Here is a 12,127-nt window from a genome sequence, read left to right on the forward strand (position 1 = left end):
CAGGGGTGCCCATTAGGTAGATCGTGATCTACCAGTAGCTCTCAAAGCTGATGCTGGTAGATCACGGAGGGTGTGAATGGCGGCCCCTTTATTCCATTTTGGTATATTTATTTAGCTGTGCACACATGATTACCTATTAGCCTGAGTCTGCTGAGCCAAGCTCCCTGACACCTTTCTGGTGGATACTGGCGGTTGAAGTGCTATGTATTACATTAAAGAATATTAGTTTACACAGCCTGTTGCAAAATACAGCAAGGGGAGCCAGGAGAGAGAGAGAGAGAGAGAGAGCGGGGAGAGACAGAGGAGAGAGAGGAAAGACAGCCAGGAAAGAGAGGAGAGACAGCCAGGAAAGAGAGCAAGGAGAGACAGCCAGGAGAAAAAAAAGGAATGACAGCCAGGAGAGAGAGAGCGAGGAAAAACAGCCAGAAGGATGAGCAAGGGGAGACAGCCAGGAGAGAGAGAGCGAGGGAGTTTTTTTTCCGTTGGTAGATCTCATGTAGCTCGACGTTTGAAAAGTAGATCTTAACACAAAAATTGTGGGCACCCCTGATGTACAGGGTTCTTTCCATATGAGTTCCTTACATATGAATGTTCTGCATTCTGCTATGTAGCGCTGCACAATGGTTGCGCTTTCCTGCTACTTCAAATATTGCAAGTCTATGAGTTGGCTGATACATAGTAACAATGCAATCACCTTGCTGCTGATATCTTATCTGAGAATTGTTAAAGGAGAACTATGAGATGAGTGATTTCCACTCACCTCATGGTTCTAGCCGACCTGTGACAATGAGACTGTCACAGGTCGGCTCAGTACTACTGAGCTTAGGGTAACGGGAGGACGCTAGTTTGTGTCCTCCCATTACCCTAAGTAGAACTATGAGGAAAAGCCCTGACCCCATAGTTCTCCTTTAAGGAGAGTCATTGCACGGAGCAATTCATTTGTTGGTTACTTTATAATACTTTATACTTAATGGAATAATACACATATGAAAGAGCAAACTTGTAAAACATGTTAAAGTCATATGAAAAATTATTTTATGGTAAACATTGCACAAGAAATGTACTATCATTTTCTTTTATAGAAATACTTCTCTATAGGAAAAATTTCACTGCTGAAAATTAATTCAATGGAATCCAACAACACTGATTTTAGTTGCCTCCAGAACTCTAGTACTGACAGACTTCTGTACATTATGGTCACAGTTATTATATTTTACTTAATCCAAATGCATAAATGAAGCTCTACACTTGGAATTCCTAATTATGTTCTATGAAAAAATCAAGTGGTTAAACTTGAATTTAATAATTGACTGGACCTCACTTCAACAGTATTATATTTGGAAGATTGTGTGGCTTAAAATGGACACTGCTGAAGCCCTGGAGGTAAGAAAGGTATGTCCAGTAAAAGAGAACTATGGCCTAACCTTTTTTTGCCATAGTTCTCTTCAGGGTCACAGGAGGATATATATTATGTCCTCCTGTGACCTAAAACTCATCATATTGCTGGCTATTGCCCCAGTATAATACTTGGAAGATTGTGTGGCTTACAATGGATACTGCTGAAGCCCTGGAAGTAAGAAAGGTATGTCCAATAACAGAGAACTATGGCCTAAGCTTTTTTGGCCATAGTTCACTTTAGGTTTACAGGAGGACATATATTAAGTCCTCCTGTGACCCAAAACTCAGCATATAGCAAGCTATTGCCTGCTATATGCTGACAGCGCAGACCCACGCCGTAGCTGTCTGTGCCTGCGCCCTCTCCCGTCCGTTACTCCAGCCAGCGCTGGAGGAATAGAGAGGGGAGGGAGGGAATACCTGCGGGAGTGATGACTGACAGTCCATTTTTGGAGTTTTGCTTGGAATGTGTCAGGTTTGGCTTTTTTTTCTCCACTCTTTTGTGCCATACCAATGCAAACAAAATAAATAAACATGAGAATGCCTAAACATTTGTAATTGCAACTATTTTCTGTGCAAAGTGGTGCATTATCTGACAGAAATGCAGGGGTGACAATATTTAGGCCAAGACTGTATATGTGTGTTTAGTTCTACTAGACAGACTATATTCAACTGAAGAGTAAGCACTTTGCATGCAAAGAAGACAGCATGGCATCCAAACACACAAATGATAATTGTCCCATGAAAGGTTAGTATACCATTTCATACAAAACCTAACCTCCTTCTCTCCACAGATGTTGCTGATGATGGAGCTGGATGATGGGCTGAAAGATGGGCCCAGAACCCCTAAAACTCCTTTGGGTAAGATCTGGCACACTGCAACAAGGAGATAATTGTTTTCACATTCATAATTTTTACATTAATAGTTTTCACATACAAAATTCCAAATTTTCATGCAATTCTTAATGTAATCGTTTCTACGGAGGGAAGAGAAGCATAATTTAATAAACATTTATATATAGTAAAATACATCACAATCACTACAAGCACATATTTTAGCATTTTCTACATATATATGTACATATTCACATCCCTTTGCAGCTGTTAATAAAACACATTCATGTTTTTTAGTAGCGTTTAGTGGAATGGTTCTATGGCCCAGTTTTAAATGCTGCAAGCCAATGGTCGCAAAGTATATCACCTGTCTAACCAGTTCCACTGTGCCGGAAACCATTTATTTTTGGTAAATGAAGCACCACAGACCAAGTTGCATTTAAAGCAGAGCAGAGTCCCTGGTAATGGTGTAGGAGATGCAAGGGGCTCAGTACTGCAGGATATGACTCTTCTTCCACAATCAAGGGGTTTAGTACTGTTACCATGACAAATACATTTCAAGTGGCATGTCTGAATTGTTTTGCAAGTTGTGCCAATTTCCCTATTCATCCAAGGCCCTGTCAAACTGCAATGTGTACCACACAATATTTCCCATTTATTTCTTCTGCACACCATTGCAAAAGGCGTTAGGAACAACAAAAAACGCTTACTACTATGCTTGTCTGACAAAATGTTGTCTGATCACATTTCACTGGTAAAATAAAAAAGGAGGAAGGATGTCAAAAACAAAATAGTGCTTCTATGCTATTGCACTTAAAGTATATGTCCAGCTGAAACTTTAATGATAGTTTTAAACAGAAAGAGGAAAAGTTAGAACCCCTGTTGGCATTTAACAATACCTGGAGCTCTGTTAAGGTGCCCATACACTGCACGATTATCGTACGATAATCGTATGCGATCGGGTTTTCGTACGAGAATCGAGCAGTGTGAACGGAGACGTGCGACCGTTTCTACTGTACGGTCGCACGTCTTCTGTCGAACCAGCATGTTCGAAAACCAGCCGGGAATCGTACGATTCTCGGCTGGTTAGAACGGTGCTCGGAAGATAAATGCTGAACGGGCCGGTGTGCGCACGCGCACACTGCCCGTTCAGCATTGCGGTCATCGGAAGCCCGCCCCTCAGGGGGGCGGGCTTGCGATGATCGAGAGTGCGATCTGCCTGTCCAAGATAGGCAGATCGTACGTTTTTTTAATCCCTTTACAACCATCGCAAGACTAAAGTCTTGCGATGGTTGTAGAGTGTATGGCCACCTTTAGAGAGATTTCCCCTCACTTACTGTCCTGCTGACAGTCCTGTTTTACCAGATAGGAGGTTAAAGAAAATCTCCAACAGTAACACTGAGAGCAATAATGAATATAAAGGTTTTTATAAATCGTAAAAAAAAAAACATAAAACATCAAAGCACAAAAATCTGAACCCAAAAACATTAGTTTCCCTTAAAAAACTAGACCATACGAATATAGTATCTCAGCCCATTTATTTCGGTCAAACATAGTCCTGTCCTGTAGTGTCCAATAATCAGGATATTATGTAGTGGTTAAGCTACACTATCCACATACAAATGATGTCTATTTAAACAGATCTGACTCCTTCTGTTACCAACCCAAATTGCGGAACTATCATTTTGAAAATTAAAGGCTGGTTTTGGAATCACAGTATGATGTCACTGGGCTGTACAGTTCACATAAGGGAAAGAGTAAATAACAGAATCTTGGTACCTGCAGGGATTGGGTTGTATGATTGGGATCACGGTTATAAACACATTCACCGTGATAGCATTTTTTTTTTTAATTATCAAAATAATCCTTTTAGGTGAAAACTGAACATTTCTTAAAACATTTATATAACATATATTATTCAGAAACAGCAAGCAAATCAAGCTATGGTCTGTCAGCATGCGCCCCCACTGTTCAACAAGGGAGGTTTATTATTTTGCAGTGTCAGGTGAAAGGGGCAAATGCCAGAGGACATAAATGAGGATGTGTGTGTGCAGCCAGTCTTCATAGCAACTGATGATGAGCCAGATATTGGGCAAACAACTGCACACATGACTTTACCTGGCATATGTACACCACAGATGTGCATTATAAATGCATCACATATTCAGTGGTAAATAATTACTGAAACTATATTTCCTGCTTGTGTAATTACCCTTCATCTATCACAGAAGTCTAAACAGAGACTAAAGTAGGGTACACACGGTACGAATTTTGACCGGTTGGTGCCCCTGCCTGCACCCGGCATCCCTCGATCAGCTGATCAAACGAGCCAGTTGGAAAATTCTCGGCCGCACGGAGCTGGCAGCCAATCAGGTGCTAGCATTTGGTTATTCTGAATACAATGCAAACAGCGGGGGATTTGTCCATCAAGGCTCGTGCGTATTTAATCTGTTGGATGGAGGAATCTGTTCTATTTTTTCTTTCAGCCTGCGGGTTAAACGAAAAAAATAGACATATGTACACCTGACTTAAGGTAAATGTCAGACATCCCCAGCTCTCTCCAAAAGTTTACTGCAGTAAGCCTTTCGTCTTCAATGTAACTGGCCATACATCTCAAAAGTGAGGATGCATATTTTCTCTTATTGCAATGCTGAGACTAATCAATTAATTATAGTAGGTGATAGTGAGTTTGAAGAAGCTACTGCTGTCCCTTGTCTCAGTATCTACATAACAGTAGCACGTAACCTGGAATTATTTTCTGTAAAATGTTTTATATACACATAGGTTTGCCAAAATGGGCTGTTTCTCCTCAAAGCAAATGTGGAGTTTAACTTTAAAAGAACAACTTCCTTACTCCATATTTTGTCTTTTGCATTCTCAATACCAAATTTTTGGTAGTACAGATTGAAGATGCAAATAAGCTATGGGGGGTTGATGGGTTTGATTTAATAAAGGCAAATAGGCTGTTCACTTTGAAAGGGAATTCATACTTTCATGGGAAGGTTCCCCTTAGCTTGGTGAAAGTGGTGAAATTTCACTTTGCAAAGAATGTCCAAACATGTGCAGGGAAAATAAAAAACAGTAATTGCTCTTGCACATGACTGGATTATGGAAGTCAGTGGAGCTTCACCTCATTCACTAAAAAAGTGGAACATTCCCTCTGCAAAGTGCAAATTACCTTGGAAAGTGAACAGTGCATGTGCCCTTAGCAAATCAACCCATATATCTCCATTGGATTGGCCTCCACAGGGCTGAGCAGTAGATAATGTTTGGTCTCAACAGAGCTACAATTCCTGTGAAATGTGCTGTGCTATCTTTCCCTGTAACTGGACCCAGCACATGCCCAATTATTGCACAAAATACTAGATGAGAACAAAACCACTCCCTAGCCCTGGGCTGACAGCACCAATGGCAGCCTGATTATGCACTACCATTAGTAAATCTGATGAGTAGGGTGAAGGAGTGAGTGAAGTTATTTTTCGAAGAAGATAGATTACTGTTATTTTGGAGTGGCTCACATTGATAATACTAGGGGAAATTTCAGGCAACTGATATAGGTATGTTTGTAGCATTAGAAAAAAATACATACTTGTTTCTGCTGTTTCGTACTCGCTGTCTCTTAAAAGCTCAAAGATGTCAACCTCGAGTTTGGATTTTCCTTGCCTTTCAGGGTTTCGATTTATTCTATCCTTGGCCAGTGTAATGGAAAGTCTCTCTCCTCTACTGCATTCCATGGGGTCATCCAGAATCGCAGCTGGTGAAAGAAAAAACTATATTTTTATTTTCTTTTGTTTTTGCTTTTGTGACACTGTTATATCACAGAACGACTTCAGCAGGGAAAACACAGCTATAAAAAAATATTTCAGTGGAAATATTGGTAAATTCTCCAGCTGTTGACTGATATATTGCTATATTTTGTTCAGGTGGTGTACACAAGTCATAGCAATACAAGTATCACTCTTTGGCCAGCTATATAAGGACCCTTTCATACGGGTGCTTATGTAGTAATGTGCATGTTTGATGAATTAATTTGTGTAAATGTTTGAGCAAGTGGGTTTATGTACACTCTATACATGCCACATGTTTATTCTACATGCAAATGAAAGAAGGACATTTTAGAATGGAAATTTGTCATAGGGCAGATGCACTACAAATGCTATAAAAATTCTAGAAAAACAATGTACAATGAAGCAGATCCTTTTTGGATATACACGACAATTTATACTTGATAAAGAATTGATTTAAAACATTAAGAAAGTACAAAAAGCAACTTGATAAATTCAGATAATAATCTTGGTATTGCTGGTGATAAGAGGAATATCTGAAACAGGGTCCCCAGGATCTTTGATCTGCAAAAATCCTTGTATGAATAGGTATAAACAGAATATTATGATGGGTTTTCTATAAATAATCTTTTTGCAAGATGGAGAAATGTTTTTTTTTTTTTTTTAACAATAGATATTTATTAGGATTTTATATAAAACATCATATAGTAATAAACAAACATATGGCGATGCATACAGGAAGGATTGAGACTACAGGTAAATTACACAAAAGGTGAATCAACCGAGTGACATAGCTAGGGATCAGTCAAATAAGTATCTTCCATGACATGAGGATATACAATATACATATAGATTGAACAAGAAAGAAAACAATACAACAAAAGCAAGAGTGTTACATGGCAAAATAGGGAGAAAAACATCAATGTTAGTGCCCATATGAAAGTAGTTGTATGATAAAAAAATATCTGATAGGAAAGAGATGAATTGGTTTATGGACATATACGTTGATGAGTACTTATGGTGGACATGAGGAAAGAGCAAGGGGGAAGGGAAAGTTTAGGGAGGTAAGTAAAAAAAAAAAAAGGGAATATCAGAGATGACAATGAAGATCATGAAATATGCATCGTACCGCGATTATCTGTTAAACAACTAGCTCAATTTGTGGAGAAGGTCTTTTCCCTGAGATTGGCTCTAGCAAATAAGCGTTCAAAATGAGCATGAGTATTAAGTATTTGGATCACTGAGTGTAAGGGAGGAGCATTTGATTGTTTTCTGGCTCTTGCGATAGCAAGTCTTACTGCTTTGACCATATAGGACACAACCATTCCACACGTAGGGGGCCAATCAGATAGACCTATTCCTAAGAGTGCAAGTTGTGGAGAAGGGGTGCAGAGGACAAGGGTGACTGCAAAAATAAGTTTTAAAAACTTCCATCCAAAAGCTTTGAATCGCCTCCAAATATGGGTGAGGGAACCTGTATGACCACAATTCCGCCAACCAAGGGAGGAAGTAAAAGGAAAAATTTTAGCTAATCTTTGAGGTGTAAAATACCACTTATGAAGTAGTTTTATGAGAGCTTCCCAATGGTTCAAACATTTAGACGTTCTCACAGTCCAGGATATGGTTTTGTGCCATTGTTCAGGTGAAAGTGTGAAGTTCAACTCATTCTCCCACCAGATCATGGATGGCAGTTTAACCATTGAGTTAGCTTCATTAAGCAAATTGTAAAAGCAAGAGATTCCTTTACGTAATGAGGTGGTTCTGTTGTAGAAGGATATACATCTTCTGATGTAGAAATTATCCCTAATATGCTAAGGGATAGACATGTGCACCAGCAAAAAATGTGTTTAGTTTAGTTTCGTTTTGAAAAAAAAAAAAAAAAAATTGTTTAGTTTAGTTTCGTTTTGAAAAAAAAAAAAATTTGTTTAGTTTAGCTTCGTTTTTCGGGTCCGAAATTAAATTAGTTTCGGACTAAATTCGTTAGCGGTAGTCCTGCCGAAATTCGTTTATGAAAAAAAACAAAAAACTTTACTCTCCCATGGCTGGAATTGAACCAGCAAACTTCACAATGGCAATCAATGGCAAGCCTGTACCTCTAACCGCTACTCTATAGCCTCTGTACTCTAGCCAGAGCAGCATTTGATATATATGACTGCAATATGGCCATGGCTCGCTCCGCCCATCTGTTGACTTTCAAACTGAATGTCATTTTTGTTAGTTTTCGTCAGATTCGGGTGGTCGTCTGCGGCGGGACTTTTTTTATTTCGGCGGGTCGGCGGGGGTGCTGCATCTTGATCCTGACTCTGGATTACATCGATGGAGCCATTTTTTTTTTCATTTTTTTATTAAAGGAATAGTCAAAAATTGACTGTTTTTTTTTCAATTAAAGGATTACATTTTTTTATTAAAGGAATAGTCAAAACCCCACGCACTTTTTTTGTGTTATAAGGGGGGGAGGGGGGTCCCTCCTAACATTCCCTCCTCATGGTTGCATTGATCATGTCTCAGAAGGACTTGTTAGGGTTATACCTTCAGGTTGGCTGAAAGCACAGCACTTTCTATGGAACTCCATAACTTATCTGATTGTGAGGACCACCAATGGGAAACCTGATCGAAAATAGTGGCTTTGTAATATTTGCTGATATCGGGGGCTCCCATATCTGCATATTTCTTAGGCGCATATAAACAGGTTTAGAGATACAATGTACCCCCCCCCAATAAAGGAGTCAATTATGCGTTGAAGTGTTCTCAAACATGACAGTAAGATAAGAATAGGAAGGGCCCGAAAAAATATATAGTGTATGAGTAAGAAGGAACATTTTAGCTAAGTTAATTCGTTCTGGCCAAGAAACCGTAGAGCAACTAAGATCTTAGCATAATTCTTTAAGTTTGGTCAGCGGAGGAATGTAGTTAAACTTAAATAGGTTAGAGCTAGGAGACGTGAGAGTGACACCTAGGTAATTGAGGGCAGTTCAGAGAGCCCACGAAAGGGGAGGCGGAATCAATGAGGGTTTTTTTTTTTTGCTTGTGTATATTGATCGCTAACATATGTGATTTGTAATGGTTGACTTTATAGAAAGAAACATTTCCAAAATGCAGGAGGATTTGTTGTACTGCTGGTAGTGAGCGTAGAAGAATAATGAGAAAAATTATGACATTGCATAAAAACCTAATTTATGCATATGCTAATCAGTAGAGATGCTGGTGACTTCTTGACTTTGCCGAATAGCAGCAGCCAAAGGCTCCATAGCCAGGGCAAAGATTAGGGGGGCGAGGGGGCCGTTGGGAAAGGATAAAGATAATAGACCAGAGCTCCAGACTCTTGCACTTGGGTGGGTGTATAAGGCTCTAATAGCAGATCCTAGGAAGTCCACAATGCCAAATGTATGTAAAACCGCTCTAAGGTAGCCCCTATGTACGCTATTGGAAGCCTAATCTGCATCCAGAGAAAGGAGCAGAAAAGGCTGCCGACAGTGCTCAGCCCACTGTATTATGTCTATAAGCTGCCGCGTACCATCAGGAGTCTGTCTACCATAAATTAAACCCGCTTGATCTGGGTGTATCAGGCGAGGGAGCATATGCAGTTATCTGTTGTCAATGAGTTTAGCATATATTTTAGAGTGTTTGTATTTAGTAAGCATATAGGGCAGTTGTTGGTGGGATCCTCTGCGTATTTATTGGGTTTGGGGATAGTAATGATAAGGGCTTCAGGTGATTCTTTGTTAAGGGAATCCACAGTCACGGCCCCATTTGCAACAAGACATAAAAGTGGGACTAAAGTAGATGAAAGAGTTTTAAAGTACTCAGCACTGAAACAATCAGGGCCAGGGGCTTTATATAAGGGGAAGCCAGAGATCACCTTGAGAATTTCAGTTGTGGAGAAAGAGGACTTCAGCAGTTGTGTGTCATCTGAAGAGATCAAGGGGAGAAATAATGAATTGAGAAATTTGTTAATGTCAGCTGGGTCGGGAATACGGGAAGTAGGTTAGTCTTTTAAATTATACAGGGAGGAGTAATACCCACTTAAATAGTTAGCAATGTCCAGGGGATTAGGGGGGATTACTTTTTTCACTCTTTTTCTGTTCTGCTCGGTCCCTCTGCTTAGTGGCATTCGGCTATTCACTCACTGCTGTTCGGGATCTTTAAGAATAGCCCGAACAGCAGTGAGTAGCCTGCCGGGGGTTCGGCTCAGCCGATCCAGATGTTGGATCGGCTGAGTCGAACTCCTTCTGCACTTCGGGTTGGCTGAACATGCTGAGGATGTTCGGCCGACCCGAAGCCACACGAAGCAAGCCGATATACGGCTAATTTTAGCCGATGTACGGCTGAAATTAGCCGTACCAGCCTGAAGTGAATAGCCGAACAGTGTTCAGCTCACTTCACTTCAGATCGGTCATTCACTCGTCTGCCCTCGTCAGCTTCGTGAATAGACCCCATAGTCTAGGAACGGGAAGAGAGCAACTTGTCTGAAGTTAGGATCAGATCACAGAAGCTGATATGCCAAACACATTCAGCCACCTATAAATACAGGGTGCTAAGATGGATGGTACCATTACATTTTCAAACAATGTTCTTTACCACACACCTCTGTTTTGCAAGGTAGAGATTTATCGAACAACCATCATGGTCAAGTTGAAACAAGCAACCTCTGGGGACTGCGCAAGGCCCCTTTGTCAAGGCAGAATGACAACATTATTTGTCAATCATGGTCAATTTGCCTTGACAAGGGGCTTGATATGATCCCAAAAGGGTTGCATATTTTAAGATGACCATCATGGTTTTATTGTGATCCGGTCACATTTATTCTTTCATGGTGTATACATTTTTTGGTGCACCTATAGAAACCGGGGACATAGAAGCAACATTATATGTATGTGTAATAATAAGAAAACTCGGTCTGCACTGAATGCATTGAAAATCAGTGTTTAATCAGTTGGACACGTTCTTGAATTGCAATTATGCATATTAGCAAACGTTCCTGTGCATTCTCTCACACAGCGGGCACATATCCTATTGTATGCTTGTAGTTAATCCCTCTGCATGTTTATTCTATTTAGTAAATCAGCCTCACCGAATATGAAGAAAAGAAAAAGGCAGGCGCAAAGGTTAAGATAGACTGTAGGCAAATACATTTTTCTTAGTTGACTCTGTACTACTGCTACTTACCGACACAGAAAAAAGGGTAAAAACATAAAAAAGGAATTATCACAAAAAAATAATCCTTCACCGCTGACGGAATATGCTAAGCTCTGTATCACATTTTATAAGAGCAATAGCACATTCGTTGTGTGAAAGCAATGTGTCCATATCAAAAGTCTCTGATGTCCATGACATTAAAGCAAGGTCCTCTGAAAGACATCTGCCTTGCACACTAAAGGCTTTGCGTCTATTCCCAGTTGCCTCTAAATCCCTCTCATCAGATTCTGTGCCTGTGCCTGACATCAAACATTAGCTCTGTCAGTTTAGCTACAGAGAGATTCAGCAATAAGAGAATATTTGCAAAAATAACTCAACTGTTTCTCCTTTCACACTTCAGCTCACTAGCTAATGCTTCTCCACAGGAGACACTAACTGTGGTTAAACATGTCAAATCGGCATCTGGGCTATGTGTTTGCAATTTCTTGAAGCATGACACAAGTTATTGAGTTGTTATACATTGCAGTATGTATTCATTAGCATAAACAGACTTTTAATTATTGGGTTTTAATGGCTTCTGTAATGAACTAAGATATAAAAAGTTTTTGTTTTCTGTTCAATTAAACTTTGCTGGATAATACTGTCAATATGTGTACCTTATAGTCTACGTGTACTTGTACAGCGAATACATACCTCTCAACATTCTTATATCGTATTATTTGACCAAAATATTTAAATATAATGCATATTTTGCTATTTAGATAGGAAAAAATAGATCAGCAATTATTTAATGGGGGAAAGGCATGCTGCATTGGTCAACATTAAAACATTAAAAAACTTTACAAATACATAACGAAAGTGTACTTGTCTCTCCCAACCACGTGTTTCTGGAGTAAGTTAGAACTAAATATAAATATTTAAATATATATACTGTATATATACTTATTATATTAACTCTAGTTCTTTTTTTAATTAAT

General features: G+C 39.5%; 1 protein-coding gene across 2 annotated transcripts in view; it reads right to left on the reverse strand.

Annotated features, from left to right (window-relative positions):
* Nucleotides 1-12,127, reverse strand: part of GRIK4 (glutamate ionotropic receptor kainate type subunit 4) — a 102,934-nt gene that overhangs the window by 53,246 nt on the left and 37,561 nt on the right. For both annotated transcript variants that reach the window (XM_018567595.1, XM_018567594.1), the window contains exons 3-4: nucleotides 5,819-5,983; nucleotides 2,174-2,271 (exon numbers count right to left, since the gene is read on the reverse strand). In XM_018567595.1, the coding sequence (XP_018423097.1) occupies nucleotides 2,174-2,271; nucleotides 5,819-5,983 (263 nt within the window). The remainder of the gene's footprint in view (nucleotides 1-2,173; nucleotides 2,272-5,818; nucleotides 5,984-12,127) is intronic.

This window comes from Nanorana parkeri, unplaced genomic scaffold (assembly GCF_000935625.1).
Source record: "Nanorana parkeri isolate BGI_ZX_2015 unplaced genomic scaffold, ASM93562v1 scaffold1070, whole genome shotgun sequence".
Lineage (NCBI taxonomy): Eukaryota > Metazoa > Chordata > Amphibia > Anura > Dicroglossidae > Nanorana > Nanorana parkeri.